General features: G+C 41.9%; 1 protein-coding gene across 10 annotated transcripts in view; it reads right to left on the bottom strand.

The window, feature by feature from the left end:
* The window catches only part of CMSS1 (cms1 ribosomal small subunit homolog), a 414,416-nt gene that overhangs the window by 29,041 nt on the left and 361,962 nt on the right, over window positions 1-23,413 (bottom strand). For 8 of the 10 annotated variants that reach the window (XM_072615384.1, XM_072615382.1, XM_072615380.1 and 5 more), the window contains one exon: window positions 10,505-10,593. In XM_072615384.1, the coding sequence (XP_072471485.1) occupies window positions 10,505-10,555 (51 nt within the window). In that variant the 5' untranslated portion in view covers window positions 10,556-10,593. Of the gene's footprint in view, window positions 1-10,504; window positions 10,594-11,880; window positions 12,053-23,413 lie in introns of those variants that run through there. The other 2 variants (XM_072615378.1, XM_072615381.1) reach the window with 2 other exon arrangements.

Here is a 23,413-nt window from a genome sequence, read left to right as displayed (position 1 = left end):
CATGTAGACACCTCCGTTCCAAATGTTCGCATGGACTCTTTGTGCTGATCTGTGGTAGAGCCTGTGGAGCTCATACTGGTCTAGCCAGCTACAGTGATTCACGCTGTACATTGACCCTGAGATAACGATGTCATTTTGTAAGGACGATAGCCAACCAACCAGCAAATAACTGAAAACAAAGACTGTACCAGCTGCTTAGTGACTGGTTGTAATAATAATGCTACATGAATATAATGGAGTATTATTGTGCAGTAAGACATTATGGATATGAAAAACTCAGAGAAAAGTGGGAAGATGTGCATGAACTGATAAAGAACAAAACACACAGTGATGACAACAATGAATGTGATGGAAATGGAAGATCCTGGAAGAGCGCATTTTGGGTTAGGGTTGGCAACGAATCATATCTCCTCCTCTTCTCACAGCAGAGAGGAGACCTACCACTAGGAAAAAAACAGCATTTATCTATGTCAGAGGAGGTTTGTTTATCAGATATTTTGGCTTGTTTTTCTTTGTAATAAGGGAGGGTTCAACCTGGGGGAGAAAAATGAGGAAAGATTATTATGTAAAGGCAAAAAGTATTAAAAAGGTAATTAAAAAATCCATTTTTTAAAAAATTGAAATCTTTGGATAAAGCTTAAAAGGTTAAAAAAACACCGTAAAGACCTTGGCCAGGTCCACAGACCTGTGTCATAAGGAGCTGTGATGGCAAGATTTGCTGTCTTGTTACCACAATTCTATGAATGATGAGACTGGTATTTTTGACTGATTGTCTACTTGTATGAATGCCCCAAATCAATATGGTTGTTTAGCATATTATTATCTTGCATTTTCTAAACTTCTACTTCTTTAGTCCAAAAAACCAGAGGTGGACTGTATTTCTACTCAGCTGGGTCCAAATCGTCCCAGTGGATCCATGTCATATCGTTACAGTAAGGCTCTTGCTAATGTTTCTACAAAGGTATCATCCTCCCCAGCACTCCTACTCCCCCAAACAGGCAGCCTGTTGATTTGACCCCTAAATGCCTCGTACAATTTAGCTCTATTTTTATACAGTTCTTTTTTAATGTAGAAAAACAGGATATTTGGACTAAGACCTTGATTTATGAAATAGAATGCCTCAAATTCCTTGTTTATTCATCATAAGCAGAATATAAAATGCTTCCTGTGTTGGGCTTTTTAACTCAACATTTTAAAACATGTTGCCAAGATCTTAAATGTAAAATAAAAATATTCCAAGTTTCCCCTTTCAGTTTCCATTCCAGCTGGGAATACTTGTTCCCAGCGGGAGAATGGATAACCAGCGTAAATCTTGCTTCACCATCCCCTTTCAAAATGATTACAGACAAGCCTTTTCATTATAGTCCTGCAGACAATCTGCAAATTCAATGAGCTATTTAAGGATGAACATGGGCCAAAGCCAGAAGCAGACATGGTTCCATATGATCCCTCCTGTGTAATTACCAAGGCCACAGTTAAACAGTTTTGGGGCTCTGTTTCAGCTGGAAGAGGTGTAGATTTTAAATATTCAGGAATCAAGTAACATGAAGATCTTTAGATTCTGGAGCCTTCTCTGCCAGTATAGAAACATGCCAATAGCAAAATGCATTATAACTGAAAAGATGGTGTTATGGTCTCATTCTTCACCTAAGGTTTGCTATTGTCTAATCATTTCAGTCATATCTAAGTCTTCGTGACTCCATCTGAGATTTCCTTGGCAAAGATACTGGAGTGGTTTGCCATTTTCTTCTCCAGCTCATTTTACAGATAAGGAAACTGAGGCAAACAGTGTTAGGTGACTTGCCCAGAGTCATACATCTAGGAAGTGTCTAAGGCAGGGTTAAGTGACTTGCCCAGGGTCACTCAGCTTGTAAGTGTTTGAAGCTGGATTTGAATTTTCGAAGATGAGTCTTCCTGGCTCCAGACCCAGCATTCAATTCACTGCTCCATCTAGCTGCCCCATTTATCCATGTTGAACATTGCCATTTAAGAGAGCTGTCCTTGGGGTGTTCATATTTGTGAATTAGAAGCTGAGTTGAGACCATTAATATATCTCAGAAACCACTGGATCCATCTTAACATATCAAAACCTTTGATAATTATGGCGACAGGTTAAGCTTCAACACATGACCTAAAGGTAAGAGAATTGGATGCAATGAGCAGTTCCATGGTATCTCAAAATTGCTAGCATCTGAGGTTGTGAAAGCAGGCACTAGAAACCTGTTCCATTTTCTGATGTAGGGCATAGGAGAAAGGAGTCTGACGATCTGTGCTTTTAAGTTCAGAAGGCAGATGAGTCTAACATTATCATGCCAGCCAAATATGCAGAAGCAAATTCAGTTACAGGTACCCCTTCCACCTAATTCATAAGAAAAAAGGTAAGTGTGCAAATCATTTGGATGAAAATAGTTTATTATACTTAGTAAACATGTGGCAATAGATTCATGGAAAAATTCAAATAATCACATGGTTCTTCTATCACCTACTCAAAGAACAGGGAAGAACTTATTTACTGAGCTCATTAGAGCGTGACACCATTTATAGAGCCAACTCTGTGGAGCCAACGCTACATGGGCCAGCTAACACCTTGCAAAGCCAGACTCTTTTGTAAGAATACAGAATGCACATGGATGTTTTTTAAGGTGTCTTATTCATAATGGGAACTGAGGGATACTGAGGGACTTCAGTATGAGCATCTGTGGAAAAGAATGCAAGGCCTGTATCTTTAAATAGAAACAGGGCATTTTGGCAGTTTGGAGATTAACAACGAAACAAAAGAAACCCTTCAACAGGATGTGAAAAGAATTCAAGGTTTTTTTTTAATGGGGTCAAAGGTTTGAATGTAGTAGAATTTCCTTTTTTTAGTATACTTTTGAATCTGATCATAAGCTATTCAATAAATTAACAAATAATTCCACAGATTCCTTGGTTTGTCGCCATCTTTGCAAAACTGGGATTTGCCAGTTTCCTGATGAACAGCAAGTAAAGCTTTAAATGACTGTAAATCTTTTCTGAAAATAAAATGCTATAAATATAATATCTGCTTCCACTGATCTCATGGGAGGCAAAATCAGAGAATGACGGGAAGAGAGAGATCAGAATGTTCACTACCTGTGAAGAAGAGGAGTGGATTCTCTGTGTTTTTATAGGAACTTGAGGGAACAACTGAACGGGAGGAGGGAGGAGGAGGAGGAGGAAGAAGAAGAGGATGGGGAAGGAGAAGGAGGAGAAGAAAAAGAAGGAGGAGGAGGAGGAGAAGAGATTTGGGAAGGAGAACTGAGTAGAGCAAAGTGAAGAAAGAAAGGTAAAGAGTGAGCAGGATGATAAAGTTAGTATGTACAGAAATGAAGGCAGGAAACAAGCACTTATTAAGCACCTATTGTGTATTGGGCAAGGAGAGCTAAGTACCAGGGCTGGAGTGAGGAAGAATCATCTTCCTGGGTTCAAATCAGGCCTCAGACACTTACTAGCTGTGTAACCCTGGGCAAGTCACTTAACTTTGCCTCAGTTTCCTCATCTGTAAAATGAATTGGAGAAGGAAATGGCAAACCACTCCAGTATCTTTGTCAAGAAAACCCCAAATGAGGCCAGTTAGAGTCAGACACAACTGTAAAATGACTGAACAACCACAAAACGTGCCAGGTACTATGTTAAATACTTTAGAAAAATCATCCCACTTGATCTTCACTAAACAACCTTGGGAAGTACGTTGGCTACAGATGTGGCATAATTCGTATCTGAGTAAGGAGAAGGAAGGAAAATATAGTTTTCAGGAGAGAGTGAAGCCAGAAAAAGGTGTCATTGTTCCTGTTTTCCTGTGGTATCTTAATTGTTTTAAGGTCCAATGTACATGCACGCACACACGATAGCGGAGGGAAAAGAAGGAAAACAAGAGTTCACAGCACCACTCAAAATCTATGAACATCACAGATAAGAGTCCAAGAGGAATTCATTAAGATCCCACAAAAGGGATTATATTCTGGAAAGTTTCACTGCAAACTCACTAGGGATGATTCTGAAAGACATTCCTGAAGTGACTGATGCCAGGGATGAAAGAATATGATGTCATCTCTAGGACTGGGACAGTGTATAATTTACTTTGGAAGAAACATATGGAGAAAAAAATGAGAAGTGTTGGCAAGGCTCTGGAATAAAGCAGGCCAAGAATAAGGACCGTTTACATATAATTTAGGCACGAACTGGTTGCTAGAGGTGATGTAGTTGCACAGTTAAGGAGAGCTTGTAATATTCTAAGTCAGTCGATGGAGTAACGGGCAGACCTGGAGTGTGGGCTAGAGTGAGGTAAAAGTGAGGTGTGTCTGTGGCAAGGAGAGGTCAGAATAAGCCTTACAGAACACAGCTCTGGGACCATCAGGAAGGTTATTATTACAGTACATTAAGAGATCGTATTAAGTTTTACATTTACCAATGGGGCGCTTATCTGGGAAAACCTAACCCACGGTAGAGACGACTTCACTCAAGGCTTTACCAAAACACGTATAAAACAATTAAACTATATTGCAGCTTCACTTATTTTTGGAACCAGTGCTGTTTAAATTTGCTTCTTACAAGCTCACTGAGGAGTCTGTCAATAAAATCAACAACCATTTATCAAACACCCCTTGTATGTAGAATACTAGGCTAGGCACTGTGGGAATCATGGGAGATTTCCTGGAGGGTGAGGATGTAACAGCCAGACTCACAGCTGGGTGGCTGAGGGGATAGAGTGCGGGGTCAGGAGTCAGAAAGACACAGATTCAAATCTGGCCTCAGGCACTTTCTAGCTGGGTGACTCAGGGCAAGTCACTTAACCCCGTTTGCCTCTGTTTCCTCATCTGGAAAATGAGCCGGAGAAGGAAATGGCAAACCACTCCAGCACCTTGTCAAGAAACCCCCAAATGTGGTCAAGAAGAGTCGGACAAAACTGAAATGAATAAGTAGGACAGAAGATTAGATTTAAAAAAGGGGGGGAAGACAATTGAGGAAAGGGAGAAAAATATGGAGTGCATGTGTGTGTATGTGTGCGTGTATGTGTGTGTGTGTGCGTGTATGTGTGTGTATGTGTGTGCGTGTATGTGTGTGTGTATGTGTGCGTGTGTGTGTATGTGTGCGTGTGTGTGTATGTGTGTGTGTGCGTGTATGTGTGTGTATGTGTGTGTGTGCGCATGTATGTGTGTGTGTATGTGTGTGTGTGTGCGTGTGTGTGTATGTGCGTGTATGTGTGTGCGTGTGCGTGTATGTGTGTGCGTGTGTGTGTGTATGTGTGCGTGTGTGTGTATGTGTGTGCGTGTGTGTATGTGTGTGTGTATGTGTGCGTGTGTGTGTATGTGTGTGTGTGTATGTGTGTGCGTGTGTGTATGTGTGTGTGTGTATGTGTGCGTGTGTGTCTGTGTATGTGTGCGTGTGTGTGTATGTGTGTGTATGTGTGTGTGTGTGCGTGTATGTGTGTGTGTATGTGTGTGTGCGTGTATGTGTGTGTGTATGTGTGTGTGCATGTATGTGTGTGTGTATGTGTGTGCGTGTATGTGTGTGTGTATGTGTGCGTGTGCGTGTGCGTGTATGTGTGTGTGTATGTGTGTGTGTGTGTGCGTGTATGTGTGTGTGTATGTGTGTGCGTGTATGTGTGTGCGTGTATGTGTGTGTGTGTGTGTGCGTGTTCACAGAGTGCTAGGAAGCCCACTTTGCCAGAAGCTTGGATTGTGCAGAGGGGAGTCACGCAGCTGGTCTATAGCACTGACTTGGTGCCAGGCGCTGTGCTAAGCACTTCATAATTGTTACTTTATTTTATCCTCATCACTACCACTACCTTAGGAAGAAGGTGCTACTTCATATCTATAATAGATATATATATATAAGATATACACACACGTGTGTATATACACATAGATGTATAGGTATGTATACATAGGTATGTATACACACATGTATATAGGCATACACATGATGTGTGTGTATGCACACATGTGTGGACATGTTTCATTTTACAGATGAGGAAACTGAAATTAAGTGACTTGCCCAGGGTCACACAGCCAGCATATGTGTCTGAGACCAGATTTTAACTCAAGTCTTTTTGACTGCAGACCCAGTGCTCTATCCATTGAGCCACCTAAGACCCTGATACTACAGTATCGCTCAAATGGCACATTCCGTCAGGTTTCAGAAGGTCTTCAGTTCCTTTCTTTCCCTAAGTTTTCTTCTTAATTCCTCATTTGCAAGGGGTTCCAACCTGTTCACACTCCAACATACACTTCTCCATTGCCTTGAGGAGATCTTCAACTTCAATTCTTTGGAAATAGTATATTCCACTACTTACAGTCAGTTGATCTCACCAAAAGAACAGTGGTGCTAAGAACACAAACCACATTTTTCCCCCAGGGAGAAGGCTAAAGTAATTAAAAGAATTCTGTAATTTTCCAAAGTTGAACTGAATTCCATCTGCTCAGTTCTGGGCCCACCTCACCGTCCATCTGCCTTGTCTATCTCGGCTGTCTGTCTATGCTTGTTAATGGACAGGCACTACAGGTTATCCATTCAGTCTCGATTGTAACTCATACTGCAATGACAAGAAACTTACAACATCCAATCATTTTAGAACTGAACACACTAGCAGCGTGGGGAATTCTCTAAAAATCACGTTACCACCCAAATACGAGATAAAGGAAAATCACAAACAGATGTGACTAACATTCAAACTGGGATTAGAGGAATATAAAGGTGACAAAGGTCACAAGGCTGTATGAGCAGTCCTCCTTAATCGTTGCCAACATGTCACTGATGAAAAACAGTAAGGGAGAGAAAATGTGACCTCGGCACCCAACAGTAATGATAATGGGGACAGAGGATGCTGAGTTGTTCTTTAATTGAGCAAGTAGGGGCAGTAGCATCGGTGGGGTCTAAAAAACAGCTGGAGTATAGGAAGGAAAGGAGGAAACAGGACGACCTAGAGGACGGAAGTAGAAATAGATATTAAAATGCTATGTAGAGATTTGGGGGCAGAGGAAAAAGAAGCAGGACCAGGGAAGGTGATAAACACTGAACTGGGAACCCAGCAGTTGGAAGGAAATGAGGCTACAATGGATGTGGGTTGTGAGTCTGAAAGAGGACGATATCAAGACATAAAAAAGGGAAAAGTAAAGTTGGTCCAATGGGAGTCAAGGGTGGAGAATAAAGGAGAATTGAATTCCCAAAAATAGAGAGAAAAAGAGGACTGTATGAAGATATCTTGAAAGTGAGAGTGAGACAATAAGATAGTCTGTTAGTCACTCAATGAGCATTTTATTAGGCACTTGTTATGCGCTAGGTACTGTTCTAAGTGCTAGGGACAGTGCTAGTTCTTGCTCTCAAAAAACTCATATTTTAACGGAGGGGACAACATACCAGTAATTATGTGGCCTAGAGTGGGGGCTCATGCCCATGGTACCCAGTACTAGAGAATCATCTGAAGCTGGGAGTTCTGAACTACAGAAGGGATAAAGCCAATTGGGATTCTGCACTATGTCTGGTCCCAACAGTGTCTAGTACCAATGTGACGAGCGTTCAGAGTGGATGGCTTGTCAAAGGAGGGACAAACTGGCATGTGTCAGAAACAGAGCAGGTCAGAACTTTGGAGATAATCAGCTATGGGCGCCAGGCCTATAAGTGGTTGCAGTATTTCTAGCCAAGGAGAAAATGGAGGATTGATCTCAAAAGTCTAAACAAGACAATACCATCTCCTCCAACAATGGATTACAAGATCCATGCAGCATAAAGAGAAAGTTTTATCAGATGGATGGGACTGGTGGTGGGGATAATAATGGTGGTGGTGGGTTCCTACAGAAAATGGGATGGAAGCTCCATTTTATAGGAAGCCAGAAAAGCAAGGTGTGGAAATGAGAGGAGAGAACATTCCAGGCCTGAGGAATAGATAGTATAAATGCATAAAGTTAGGAGAAGGAATGCTACATTTAAGTAACAGCAAGTTAGGCCACTGTGGCTGGATTGTACAGGCGGGTCAGAATGTAAGGAGATCAGAATACTGGAAGGAGATACTTTGTGAAGGGCTTGAAGATGCCAAAAAGAAGGTAACATTCAAAAGAACAGAATTTCTCATGAGGAAAGTAATCAAATGTGGCCGTTCAATACGCTAAAGAGGATCTGCAAGAAGGAAGGACCAAGCAGGGGACCGAGAATTGTGAACGGCAAGACATCTGGGACAACTTCCAAATTCTAGGACTGAAAGAGTTGAAGAATTTAAGTAAAATTACTATTCTATCAATTAAGGCCCTGTGAGACTGCTCCAGCACAGGAAAAGTCAAAGTTATCCTTTTGTGCTGAAGTCTGGGAAAGGATACTAGAAAATTAATTTAAATTCAAAATGCAATCCTTTGGTGGAGTACTAGAGGAAGGGAATGTGGGTCTTACAGTGCCTCACTCCACTCTACGTGTGCTGCTGTGCCTGGTCTCCACTCCAAGGAACAAGATGCCCTTCCCAGGTGAAGCTCACAGCCTCTAATCTCATCACTATGATGCTCACAGTGTCCCTTAGCCTCTTCTCCTTCTTGATTGGAGGGCTGGAGGGTGGAGTACCAAAATCCACTCAATGCCTTCCTTTATAGAGGGCAGAAAATAGATTCTGGCACATCCCACTCGGCCTTGTTTTAACTTCAAGCAACAAGATATCCTTATGCTGGGTACCCCTGGCTTATTCCTCTCCCCTTTCCAGCTTCCATCCATTGGACTGTAAGCTCCTTGAGGGTAGAGACCATCTTTATTTTTATTAATTATATCCCTAGTGCTTAGCACAGTGCTTGCACACCGTAGGGGCTTAGCATATGTTTACTGGATGACTGGAATGAAGTTGGAAGGGGATGAAGAGGCACCTAGTCCAATTCATACTTGGACTGGAATCTCCTCTCGAAAACTCGGATAAGAGCTCATCCAGCTTTGCTCGAAGATCTCCAGGGATGGTAAACCCACTACCTAACTAAACAGATTACGCTGCTTTTGTACAGCTATAATTATCAGCAGTTTTTAAAAAGCATCAAATTTAAATGTGACCTTCAGCTGTCTTCAAAGATTCCTCCTAGTTCAGGCCTCAGAAGTCAAGCAGAACAAGTCTGATCTAATTCTGCACTTGGAGTTTGGAGACAGTTATGTCTCTTTCTCCCATTTCCCAGTTTTCTTTTCTCCAGAATGCAGTTCCTTTCCTGATATGGCATGGTCTTCCATCCCTTCAGTATCCTAGTTGCCCTGTTCTGGACATCCTCAAGCTTGTCAATGTTGCTCCTAAAATGTGGAACCCAGCACAGAGCACAGTACTTGAGAAGCGTCTGACCTCCGCAGCTGACCTGGGGACTGCAACCTTCCTTGAATCAAACAGAGCACCTCTAATTAGCACAAACCAAAGCTAGGCAACAAAAGCTGCTGAATGGAGTTTACGGTCCGTTAAAATCTCTTGATCTTTCCCACCAAGTGATTACTTAACCTTGCTTCTCCATCGTGTGCCTATAAAGTTGATAAAGTTCAAAGCAGAGGACTAAATACCTAACATAAACATATTATCTCAACAAGTAGCTTGAAGTGGTGGATAGACAACTGGCCTCTGAGTTAGGCAGATGTGGGTTCATACTCTGCCTTTGACATATGTTGCCTGTGTGACTCTGGGCAAGCTATTTAAATTCAGAGATTTCCAGTTAAGTCTTTAAGGGGGGTTGGTGAGGAAAGGGAGGAAATGTTTCTATAGTCCCTACTATGTGCCAGCCACTGCACTAAGTGCTTTTTATCAACCTTATCTCATTTGATCCCTTTTGTCTCCCTTGCATTTAGCACGGTGCCTGGCATATAGTAGGTGCTTAATAAACGCTTACTAACTGACTGAAAAGTTCTGTGTTTGACACATACCTGGTGCTCGACCTTGGGGAAAGCCATCTCAGTACTTTAGGCAACTTTTTAAACCTGTAACTTGTAAAGAAGGTCAAGGGAGTTTCTTCACTATCCCTACATTGATGAAACCACGGGTTTGTCCCCTAGTCCTGATTTTTAGTATATAAAAATAACTGGGTAAAATGAACACAGAATTGTTGAAAGAATGAGATCTCTGAGTACATATATTTAATATTTCTCTTATCATATTTTTAATACCTAGGTTTAATCGGAAGTTATAGAGATAGTTCAATAACACTGATTTCAAAGTTCAAGGTTACACAGATACTAGGTGGTAGAGGTGAAATTTGGACAAGATTCCTAATTGAACACTCTTTTCACTACAACACAGCTGTTCCATATACACAAAAAAGGCTAAGGACATCTAACAATAATCCTTTTACTGTTCATTGAAACTGTACCACTTCAAGGTCAAATAAGGTAATCTCCTTTTCTCCTGTCTCCTTCTCCTCTTTCCCCCCTCTTCTGATGACTTTACACAATGGTTTATTCTGGAAGATCGGAAACTTCAGATTTGAGTGGGAAAGGGAGAAAAACTGGCCCCAGCAGCTGCAAACTTGTATTGCTCAATAACGTAGGTTACCTTGGGTGAAGCAGGCACAGGGGTTGGTTCCTGCTGCATCATTTCTATCATATTGGTGTCTTTTTCCTTCTCTTCATTATCTGATGGATCTAAGAAAAGAAGAACAAAACAAGGCACATTAAAAATCATGAAAAGCAGAAACTTGTTTCCCTTTTCATTAAATAGAAAGAATGAACAAAAGACAGAGCATTCATTAAACTCTCATGAATCAAGCACTATGTTAGGCGTTAGGAATACAAATTTAAAAACTGAAGAAATCTCCTGCCTTTAAGAAGCTTATATTCTAATAGAGAGAGATCACATCTAGAGAAGAGTAGAGGCCTTGGAGGGATTTGGAAAGTTACAGGAATGGAGTCATGAAGGTAGGCTGGCATGCTTGGACTTTTAAAGAATATATATACTGTTTCATTTCAAATCAATTTCTTGGTATATTTCAGATGTCAGTTTCTAATGGTTGAAACAATGAACAGGAATCTTCCAGTCATTAGAAACTGACAACTGAAATATATCGTATGTATTCAAGAAGTTGATGTGAAATTAAACAATATATCATTCAGAACAAACATATTTCCACATTAGTCATGTTGTGAAAGAAGAATCAGAACAAAAGGGAATGAGGAGAAAGAAGAAAAAAAAACCCAAAGAGAAAAAAGTATGCTTTGATCTGCATTCAGAATACAGAGTTCTTCCATGTGGATAGCCTTTTCCATCATGAGTCTTTTGGACCTGTCTTAGATCATTGCGTTGCTGAGAAGACCTAAGTCTGTCTGAGTTGATCATTGTACAATGTTGCTGTTACTGTGTACAATGTTCTCCTGGTTCTGCTCACTTAACTCAGCTTCAGTTCATGTAAATCTTTCCAGATTTTTCTTAAATCCTCCCCAACTCAGTGTCTTTTCTGTTAATTATTTCATAGATATATACTGTACATAGTTTGCTTTGTATCAGTTTACATGCTGTCTCCCTCATTAAGTTGTAAACCCCTTGAGGGCAGGGGCTATCTTAATTTTTACCTATTTTTGTATCCCCAATGCTTACAAAAATACTGTGAAAAGGAGTGAAATTCTTATAAAGATCCAAAACTTATAAAGGAAACCTGCTAACACTTAAAGTAGAAGAATTTCGTTTCAAAAACTTGTACGAATTAATTTGTTTCTTTAGCTGTGATCAGATGCTGTTCTGTAGATTTTGACAAAAAAAGTACTATTCTGAAAAGGGAGTCTTATCTCTGTGATTTCCATCATGACAGTAGCCAAAGAGAACTGTTTTCCTTCAAGTGGGGCCTCTAAGACCCAAAGGTTGCAGGACTTTTACCCCAGTCTCCAATTCTCCTGGTCTAATTGCTTAAGTGTCAGGAAGCCCCATCAAGCAAATACCTCTTCTCTCTGTTACAAGAGTCGATCAATCCTGGGCAATGAATCCAGCAGAGAACAGGCAGGTCTCTCTCTAACCAAAATCTCTCTCTGGAGGCACTAAAAGATTTCACTAAAAGAAATACAGGACTTCTATGGCTGGAGACAGCTAGTCTAAAACAAGAGGCAAAGTACTATCCTTTTTCTAACGCAGGCCAGAAAGGGCAGAGATGAATTAGAAAGATGAGCAAATACCCGTCACACTACTTAGTCCTTTACAGAGAATCTGGATCCAGATTCCTAGTGGGAATCACATTCCTTTCCTCTGTGTTATAAAAAATGATTAGAGCCTTTTGTTTCCCAAAGTGTTGTCAAGAAGTGTAGGAGACAAAGTTTCTGTTTCACAAACTGAGAAAAATATCCAGATACAATTTTCTCTGTGGGAAAAGAATGTTGAGAAAGACTGTAAAGCAACTAGGGACATGTCTCTGTCTTCCACATACACGGAAGAATCCATCACTATGCTTCCCTCATATGTCAAGTGGGGAAAATAATAATGATAGTAATTCCCAAATAAAATCCCACCTTCTCCAGGAAGCCTTCCCCAACCTCTTTAAATTGCATAACTATCATGATCCCCATTGTATAGATAAAGAAACCGAGGCAGACACAAGTGAAAGGGACATCCAGAGTCACACAGCTAGTAAGTATCTGAGGCTCAATGGGAACTCGGGTCTTCCTGACTCCAGGTTGAGAGCTCTATCCACTCAAACACCTAGCGGACTCATTACTGGGAGCCAGAGAAGTTAAGTGACATGTATAGGGTCGTGTGATTAGTAGGTGGTAGAATGAGTATGCCAGTGGCTAAAGACTCTCTTTTCACGACATTTCGATTGCTTCTACCTAGTATAGACCTTCTTTATGACCTACAGAGCTATGGTTGCAAATGTCAAAGAATGGGCTTTCTGCTCCACCCTCTACCACTTTCAAATCGCCCTTTCCACCCTGGCTAGGTTTGTCTTTATTGTTCCGAGATGCTGTCACAAATTTTGCTTATTCCACTGCTGAGAATCTTAAGTAATAATATTAAAATTATAATACTGACTCTTAAGTAATAATATTAAAATACCTTTGCTTGCTATTCCAAGCCCTTTGTACTATAGAATCTCCTTAACTTTCTAGGTCTTAAAATTATAAATACATATATACATATATATATATATATATATGCTGTAAGTAAGGTACATTTTCATGTGTGAAAAGTAGATTTTTGTTATTATTTCTTATAATTCAGTTTCCCAGGGTCCATAGCCATAACAATCTCTTGTTCCCAGGTATTAGATACGAGTTGTCATGATTATGGTTCAAAACATCTCCCCCACACTTGTGCAACATTATATAAAGATAGATAATACAAACATTCGTGCTTAAATTGTAAACATCCACTGCGGCCTCCCAGTGAGATACAGGAATGAGGGGATGTAAACTTGTGAGGCTCTTGCTGGTAACATGCCTTCTTTGTCACCCTATAAAGCAGGTGGTCACAAGTCAATCAATGGGGAACCCTTAGGGTTGAGTGCACAAGCTGGAACGCTGTGTGTGCCTTCATCATCCCCATCAAGGCTTGGGGGGAATCTGTGTTAACCTCAACTGGATCCCATTGAGTCTTGAGGGGATTTAGAAGAGTATACACGCTGTGCCTGTCTCAACGGATCCCATCAAGATGTAGGGGTAGCTGCCCCCCAGCGCCCCATCTCACTGGCCCCTGGGAGACAGGTCATTAGGGAATGCTGTAGGAGCTATGCTCCCACTATCAGCAACCTTTGTGAGAAGACTAAACTAGGAGAAAGCAAGATTATTAAGCCCCTGAAACTGTCTTTCTGGCCGACCAGACCAAGAGTGAACCCATGCTAGCAGCCCTCTGGTGCTAGTGTCATCTGCCTTACACACATGCGTGTACATATGTCTCCCTTCTGTATACTCTATCTTCTGGTTACAACGGACTACTTGTCCTCCAAATACCCTGTAATTTCCCTTCTCCATCTTCTCCTTTGTTTCTGTCCTCTCTTGTATCTAGAATGAACTCCTTTCCCTCTCTGCTTGCTGAATTCCTACTCAGGCTCTAAAACCAAACTCAAATGCTGGCACCTCCAGGACGCCTTCACTAATCCTCTATGTACAGTTGGCGGTGCTTCTCCCAGCCCCTGCTGCCAACACATATCATATATTTTGTGTAATAGCAATACTATTTGTGTATTTGTCAGTCTAATAACCCAACATGGGAAGAACTAGGGGAATGAAGAATGTCTATTGTCCAGATAATGATAGACATTTGGATGGATATCTCATAGAGTCAGTCTATCAATACACATGATAGGTAGAGACTGAGAATGGATCAAGAACAGGACTCGTGGTGTGGAGAACAAGTGACACTGTCTATGGTTAATTACAAAGTGCTTTTAAGGACTCCAGGCTTCTAACTGAACAAAAGCCCATCTTATTAAATACCAGGAGTCCTCTTGTGGTGGCAAAATATGAACAATAAGTTCACAGAACAATTAAAAGTGAGTATTGCAATAAATGAATTGGGGCACCTAGGAGATGCACTGGATAGAGCGCCAGGCCTCCAGTCAGGAAGACCTAAGTTCATATCCTGCCCAAGATGACCCTAGGCAAGTCATTAAAACCCCCATGTGACTCAGTTTGCTCATCTGTAAAATATGGATGATTAAAGTATCTTATCTCACAAGGTTGCTGTGAGAATCAGACAAGATATGTTGAAGCGCTTTGCAAACGTTAAGGCACTTTACAACTGTTACCTACATAGGGTAGATAGTTAGCTCTAAGGGATGTTTTAGCTCTGCTTCTATAGCCTATGCAGAGAAGCCTAAAGATATCTTCAGGTCCCTTCCAACACCCCATGACTTTCTGAATCCATTATGTCAGACTGGATTACATTTTACCTTACCCCTGGAAGAGAGTTGTCTATTGTCTGGGTAACTGCCACTGCACAATGCTGTAGACACAACTGTTCCTTAAAAGGTTAAAAGTTCTGATGATGTTTATCATCCCTAAGGAGCAAGAATGTTCAGCTTGGCCAAGACAGTCAGTTCGGGGAACAATTCCTCCAAGATTATGGTCCCAACTCCATGTGTGACTCCCACAAGTATTAATTAGGAAAGAACACAGTTCCCACATTCAAACAGCATGACCACAAGGCTGAACAATGCAAAGGCCTTAGAGCCAAAAGAGTGATATGGATCCCACTGACGTGCATGAATTATTTCCTGAGAAAAAAAATGCAAGACTAGAGAGACTGTGCCAATGGATGCATGTCCCCCAAGTCTGAATTCATCCCCTGTGAACTTTTGTCTTTCCTCATATTCTCTGTCTCTCTCTCTCTCTGTCTCTCTCTCTGTCTCTCCCTCTCTCTATGCTTCTCCCTCTCTTCTTCTCTCTGTCTCTCTCTCTCTCCCTCTCCCTCTTTTTCTGTCTCTCCCTCTCTCTCTCCCTCTCTCTCTGCCTCTCCTCTTTTTCTCTGTCTCTCTCTTTCTCTCCCTTTCCCTCTCTCTCTCCCTCTCTCTGTCTCTCCCTCCCTCTCCCTCTCTTTTTCTCTCTGTCTCTCTCTTTGTCTTTCCCTCTCTCCCTCCCTCTCTCTCTTTTTCTCTCTGTCTCTCCCTCTCTCTCTGTCTCTCTCTCCCTCTCTCTCTGTCTCTCCCTCTCTTTTTCTCTCTGTCTCTCCCTCTCTCTGTCTCTCTCTCTCTCCCTCTCTTTTTCTCTCTGTCTCTCCCTCTCTCTCTCTGTCTCTCCCTCCCTCTCTCTCTGTCTCTCCCTCTCTGTCTCTCTCTGTCTCTCCCTCTCTTTTTCTCTCTGTCTCTCCCTCTCTCTCTGCCTCTCCCTCTCTTTTTCTCTCTGTCTCTGTCTCCCTCTCTCTCTCCCTCTCCCTCTCTTTTTATCTCTCTCTCTCTCTGTCTTTCCCTCTCTCTCTCTGTCTCTCTCTCCCTCTCTCTCTCTCCCTCCCTCTCTCTCTGCCTCTCCCTTTTTTTCTCTCTGTCTCTCCCTCTCTCTGTCTCTCCTTCTCTCTCTGTCTCTCCCTCTCTTTTTCTCTCTGTCTCTCCCTCTCTCTGTCTCTCTCTCCCTCTCTCTCTGTCTCTCCCTCCCTCTCTCTCTGTCTCTCCCTCTCTCTGTCTCTCCCTCTCTCTCTGTCTCTCTCTCCCTCCCTCTCTCTCTGCCTCTCCCTTTTTTTCTCTCTGTCTCTCCCTCTCTCTGTCTCTCCTTCTCTCTCTGTCTCTCCCTCTCTCTCTGCCTCTCCCTCTCTTTTTCTCTCTGTCTCTCCCTCTCTCTCTGTCTTTCTCTCCCTCTCTCTCTGCCTCTCCCTCTCTGTCTCTCCCTCTCTCTCTGCCTCTCCCTCTCTTTTTCTCTCTGTCTCTCCCTCTCTCTCTGTCTTTCTCTCCCTCTCTCTCTGCCTCTCCCTCTCTTTCTCTCTCTCTCTCTCTCTGTCTTTCCCTCTCTCTCTCTGTCTCTCTCTCTCCCCCTCTCTCTCTGTCTCTCCCTCCCTCTCTCTGTCTCTCCCTCTCTCTCTCCCTTTCTCTCTCTGTCTCTCCCTCTCTTTTTCTCTCTGTCTCTCCCTCTCTCTCTGCCTCTCCCTCTCTTTTTCTCTCTGTCTCTCCCTCTCTCTCTGTCTTTCTCTCCCTCTCTCTCTGCCTCTCCCTCTCTTTCTCTCTCTCTCTCTCTCTGTCTTTCCCTCTCTCTCTCTGTCTCTCCCTCCCTCTCTCTCTGCCTCTCCCTCTTTTTTTCTCTGTCTCTCCCTCTCTCTGTCTCTCCTTCTCTCTCTGTCTCTCCCTCTCTTTTTCTCTCTGTCTCTCCCTCTCTCTGTCTCTCTCTCCCTCTCCCTCTCTGTCTCTCCCTCCCTCTCTCTCTGTCTCTCCCTCTCTCTGTCTCTCTCTCCCCCTCTCTCTCTGTCTCTCCCTCTCTTTTTCTCTCTCTCTCTCCCTCTCTCTCTCTGTCTCTCCCTCCCTCTCTTTCTGTCTCTCCCTCTCTCTCCCTCTCTTTTTCTCTCTGTCTCTCCCTCTCTCTGTCTCTCTCTCCCTCTCTCTCTGTCTCTCCCTCTCTTTTTCTCTCTCTCTCTCCCTCTCTCTCTCTGTCTCTCCCTCCCTCTCTTTCTGTCTCTCCCTCTCTCTCCCTCTCTTTTTCTCTCTGTCTCTCCCTCTCTCTGCCTCTCCCTCTCTTTTTCTCTCTGTCTCTCCCTCTCTCTCTCTCTGTCTCTCCCTCCCTCTCTCTCTGTCTCTCCCTCTCTTTTTCTCTCTGTCTCTCCCTCTCTCTCTCTCTGTCTCTCCCTCTCTTTTTCTCTCTGTCTCTCCCTCTCTCTCTCTGTCTCTCCCTCTCTCTCTGCCTCTCCCTCTCTTTTTCTCTCTGTCTCTCTCTTTCTCTCTCTCTCTGTCTCTTGCTGCTCTCATATAATGGGTTTAAAGGAAATTAGTGCTCAAAAAATCAATTAGTAGGCAAGTAGAAATTTCCTTTTCAATGAAAATGATGATCCATAATATTGGGACTCATCTATGCAATATCACTAAGGCTTCTGCTAACTTTGCTAAGGAATAGTGAAAAAAAAAAAGCCGTGAATGCGATTGATAGTAGGCTTTTTTTCCAGTTTATTCACCACAATTAGTATTGAGATCCTTGTTCTAGTCATCTTCTCCGTCCCACCTACCACGAATGCCACTTCCCTTCCTGCTTAGTAAAATCCTGTCTATCTTTCGCCATCTAGTTCACGTTACTCCTCTGACAGTAGAGTCTTCCCGGCCATTAGACCCTGGAGTGATCTCTCTTCTCTCCAAACCTCCAGCATTACTGTTGTACAGTCATTTTTCAGGCCTGTTCAGCTCTTTATGATCCCATTTAGGGTTTCTTAGCAGAGATATTAGAATGGTTTGCCAGTTCCTTCTCCAGCTCATTTTACAGACGAGGAAACGGATACAAACAGGCTTCAATGACTTGCCTAGGGTCACACAGTTAGGAAGTGTCCGAGGCCAGATTGGAACTCAGGAAGATGAGTCTTCTTGACTCCAGGCCCTGCATTCTATCCACTGAGCCACCTAGCTGCCCCTAGCAATACTGGTCCTTACTATTCCTTTGGCAATATATCATTTATTGCCTTGGGACTTCTCTTGTGGTTTTAAATTATAATTTAAACCCTTGAATTGTAATTCAACTGTTTAATATGTTTATGTTTTAGTTCTTCAAATAAAAGGTCTTCTATATGGTGCTCTCAGCCTCAATTCAAGAGTTAAAATGTCAGATAATCTCTAAATTAAAACCTTTCCTGTACCTCTAATACTCCAATTTCTAATTTCACAGTGGAACCAATTTCAATCCCTCTCTGCAATGTTCTTTTTACAATGCAAAGAACTGTATTTGTTCAAGAGTGCACTCTACACTGGGCAAAATGAGGAGTAGCCTGGGAAATGAAGAGATTCCAAGATGTACAGGACTTCTGATAGCAACGGAATGGTCACATTTATGTCTATTTCCATTAATTCCCATGAAGCATTGGAATAAAAAGCGACTTGTGAAAAATGCAGAAAATGAACCTTTTATTTTATTTAGTACACGAGGGGCCTCATCGTGTAATAACTGTAAAGTGCTTAGCAAAGTGCCTGGCACGGAGTAAGTGCTATATAAATGGGAGTTATTATTACTGTAACTATTTCAAGTATTCCTAAGGGTGCTTCTTATCTACTTTCTCTATTTTACCAGTTTTTCCCTCTGTAAACAATTAAACTTGCTAAGAAGAAAGTTTGCATCATTTGAAAATTTTTTTCCTCATATCTGTCTTCTGCCCTTTACAAATTCTATGTTTAAATAAAATGTTTTGTGAGCCTAGTGTTTACTGGTAGATGATTACCATGGCAGATGAGACTATATATAAAAGATTCAGTAAATTTATATTGGTAACTTTTGGAGAATTTAAGGAAGTCTTCACACTGAGCTCTAGATCCGTTTTAGGAAAACATGACATAAAATATTAATTATGCCTCAGATCCCTTAAATATTTTCTTACTTGTAAAACTGCTCATTCACTGAAAATAGTTCACTTGAAAAATGGTTCGCTAGTCATTTCATATATAAGAATCATAACTTGTTTCCAGATGTGATGGGAAATATAACTTCTCATAAGTATAATTTCTTTCTAGTCAGGAAAAGAGAAAGATCTTAAAATCCATGGTGGATCTGACTTGAGTGTAAAAAAAAAAGGATGGGTCAATCTAGAGGTACCCTACGGCTATGGCATTAAATGGGCAGTTGTAACCCGTAAGCTCCTAAAGAGCCACGACTCACATTCTGAAGGGGAACCTCTATAGAGTGAGCTTGACATGCTGGGATCTCTGAATAGAGCTGGGAGAGCCATGTCTCTTGTAGGGTTAGGGATGTCAGCTTTGCAAATGGAACCTGCACATGAGCGGTCCTATAGATCAGCTGATACAGCACCTTTTTCTTTTCTTTCCTGGCTTGGTCATTCACTAGCTGAGCGATCTGAGGAAGTCTTTTAACCCCTCTAAGCCTTAGCTTACTCATGTATCAAAGGAAGGGGTTGTACTAAAGGACTCTGAATGTCCCTTCCAGTTCTAAAGCTATGCTCCTATGTTGGAAGACGAGGTTCTGCTGTTTCCTACATGTGCATACTATACTTGTCAATAAATGCTTCTGGGTTGTGCCTTTGAATTGTGCCTCCTTCCTCTTGGTTCAGGTGGACACTGTACCCAATGAATCAAAATGCCAATTAATCAGTATTTATATATACACATATACCACATGAAGAAAATATATTAGTGTGGTTTAGTGGAAATAATAATAAATGGATTGAGAAGGTATGATTTTAAGTCTGGAAGTATAACCCTCGACAATTTAACTAATCTCTGTGTCTTAGTTTGGGGTTTTCTTGACAAAGATACTTGTCATTTCCTTCTCCAGCTTGTTTTACAGATGAGGAAATTGAGGCATGTAGTGTTAAGTGACTTGCTCAGGGTCACACAGCTAGAAGTATCTAAGGACAGATTTGAATTCAGGAAGATGAGTCTTCTAGGCCCAGCACTGTATCCACTGCACCACCTAGTTGCCCAACTGGAATTGGATTAGAAAATATTTAATGTCCTTTCTAGCCCTAAAATACGATGACTTTCTTTTGGTTTGAGCCAAGAAGCCTATGGCTACCCAACATTCTACTTAAAGATGTTCCACAATACTACGCCCAAAGGACTATAAAACTGTACAACAGGACTGCAAGGTCTATATCCCAAAGACAAAAGGAAAAAAAGAGAGGAGGGAGGACCTGTTTGCACACAAATACTGAGAGCAGCTCTTTCTGTGGTGGCTGAGAACTGGAAATGGAGAGGATGTCCATCCCTTGGGGAAGAGTCAAACGAGCCGTGGTATATGACTATGATGGAATATTACTGTGCGAGGAGAAAAGACAAGCAGGGTGACTTCAGAAAGGCCTGGAAAGACTTCTATGAACTGATGCAAAGTGAAGTGAGCAGAGCCAGGAGAATGCTGCACACAGTAACAGCAGCACTGCACGATGAACTGTGTGAATGACTTAACTAGTCTCAGCAATGCAATGATCCAAGAAAGCTCAAAGGACTAATGACGAAGCATACTATCCTCCCCTAGAGAAAGAACTGATACTGTTTGAACACAGACTGAACCAGGCTACTTTTCACTTTTTTTTTGCTTGACTCTTCTTGTATAAAATGATTAATATGGAAATGTTTTACATGATTGCCCATGTTTAAACTGTATCAAATTGTTTACCATCTCAGGAAGGGGTAGGGCAAGTAAGGAAGGAGGGACAGAGTTTGGAACTCAAAATTTTGAGGAAATGTTTAAACAATTGTTTTGACGTGTAATTGGGAAAATATAAAACATTATTTTAAAAAAATGTTCCATAATGCATCATGGAACATAATGCTAGGTGGTGCAGTGGGCAGAGTTCTGGGCCTTGAGTTGGAAAGATCTGAGTTAAAATTCTGTTCTGGATGCCTACTCGCTATGTGTCCCTGAGTAAGTCACTTAACCTCTGCCTCCATTTCCTCGGCTATAAAATGGGGCTCATAATAGTATCTATCTCACAAGGTTGCTGTGAGGATCAAATAAGGTATGTGTAAAACACTTCGCACGAAGAATGTCTCATCACATGGATTATAAAATATCAAACATGGAAAGGATCTGAGTTCATGGATTGCAATATCACTATAAACGTGCAGAAATTAAAAAGGATCACAACTCAAAGCATGAGTCCTGACATGGAAATTAAACTGAGAAGTCATCTTACAAGCATGCGATGGTGCAGCTCTCGCAGCACTAGTGGTACAAAGGGATTCCACTCTGATCTTGTCACAGAAGGGGATGGAGCTGAACAGAAATTCGAAGCCATTTCATTAAAACTTCTCTATAATGTACAGTGACAGCTAGGTTTCAAAGTAGATAGAGCAATGGGCCAGGAATCAGTGTGTGTCCCTGAGCAAGTCACTCAACCCTGTTTGCCTCAGTTTCCTCTTCTGTAAAATGAGCTGGAGAAGGAAATAGCAAACCATTTCAGTATCTTTGGCAAGAAAACCCCAAATAAGGTCATAGGGAATTGAATGTGATTGAAAAACGACTGAACAACAAAAAAAAACCCCGTCAACAATGATATGCTGGGCACTTGGCTAAGTGCTTTGGCAAACATCATCTGACTCTCACTATGACTGCGTAAGAGAGGCGCTGTCATCATCCCCATTTTACAGTGGAGGAAACTCAGGCAAACCGAAGCTAAGCGACTTTCCCAAGGGTTACAGTGCTAGGAAGTGTCTGAGGCAAGACTGAATAAAGATGATGATGGCAGCATCTTCCTCCACACGAGGCGCTTGCCAAGTGCTCCACAAAGATCTCATCTGGTCTTCACAACAATCCTGGGAGGCAGGTGCTATTATTACTCTAATTTTTCAGTATCTTGATTTTTCAGACGAGGAAACGGAGGCTAACAAATGTTCAGTGACTTACCCGGGGTTACCCATCTACTACATACATGTCTGAGGCCAGATCTGAACTCAGAACGTCCTGACTCCAGGCCTGGTGCTCTGTCCATCATACCACCTAACTGCTCCGTATAATTTTATAATACTTCCTATACACAAATAATAATTACAATATTTATGTGACACTATGTGCCAAGGCAGTGTTACATGCTTTTCAACGATTATTTCATTTGATCTTCATGAAAGCTCTGGGAGGTAGGTGCTATGATTATCCTCACTTTTACAGTTGAGGAAAATGTGGCAAAAGAAATTTCAGTGACTTGTCCAGGCTCACCAAGCTGGTAAGTAATGAAGCCGGATTTCAGCTCAGGTCTTCCTGATTCTAGAAGCCCAGGGCTCCATATACTGTGCCACCAGTTGCCTCTACCCTTATAATCCACAAACAACAAAGTTCAGAGAGTCTTTCTAAATCTTCCGGACGACTCTGACTACACAGATGCCATTTGCTGTGCTGTCTGTGGAAGTCTGCTTGGTATCTTTTCATTACTTCACTAAGCATGGCCTCAAGTCCCATGTAAATGATTCTCCTTCAGTAAATACGCGAAAGGAGGGTTATGACTGGTAGCTGACATTTTCACATCATCCCTCTTTTGAACAGTTATACTATCCAGGATTCCCTCTTACCCACCCCCATCCCCCTAAAGAAGCCTGTAGCAGCTTCCCTTCTTCCAGTTATCTTTGGAGCTGACCCCTACACACTCCCAGTTAAGTTGCTTCCACCATGGACATCCTCTGTGAGGACATCGGGGACCAAACATGGTGGTTCTACTGTCACGGAGTGACAGAACAGTCTTATAGGAATCTTGAGAGTGGTTCTCCCTTTTTGGTTTATCATTTTCTTCCCAGCTTCATAACCTATCTGTTCTTGGGATTGTTCTGGGTCTCTTGCCAGTTTCTTTTCCTCACTGTTCACATTATTTATTGATTATAGAAATCTTTTGAATCTCCAGAACAAAGGGTCACTCTAAAGGCAGATGGGCAGTGCAGTGGATGGAGCCTAGGGTCTGGAAGCTGTTGCCATTCCATCGTGGGCAACTCTTCGTGACTCCATTTAGGGTTTTCTTGTCACAGATAATGGAGTGGTTTATCGTTTTACTCTCCAGCTCATTTTCCAGATGATGAAACTGATGCAAACAGGGTTAAGTGACTTGCCCAGGGTCACACAGCTAACAAGTGTCTGAGGCTAGATTTGAACTCAGGAAGATGAGTCTTCCTGACTCCATTGCACCATTTAGCTGCCCAAAATGGATTCCTGAAGTTTGAAGTGTAAAAAAATGAGATTCGTTAACCTAATCATTATTATTTGTGGTGGTCATGTTTACACCCAGGCACAATCCACTAACCTATTAATCAATAACAGGCAGCAACCAGTTAATGGTCATGGGTATGTGCACGCACACGCAAACACACACACACAGTCATTCATTCCCCATCCACTATCTGAGTTCAGGACTTCCTCGCTCTTGGCCTGGACTGTGTTA

Source organism: Notamacropus eugenii, chromosome 5, assembly GCF_028372415.1.
Source record: "Notamacropus eugenii isolate mMacEug1 chromosome 5, mMacEug1.pri_v2, whole genome shotgun sequence".
Taxonomy (NCBI): domain Eukaryota; kingdom Metazoa; phylum Chordata; class Mammalia; order Diprotodontia; family Macropodidae; genus Notamacropus; species Notamacropus eugenii.
This window is presented reverse-complemented; position numbering and strand designations above follow the sequence as displayed.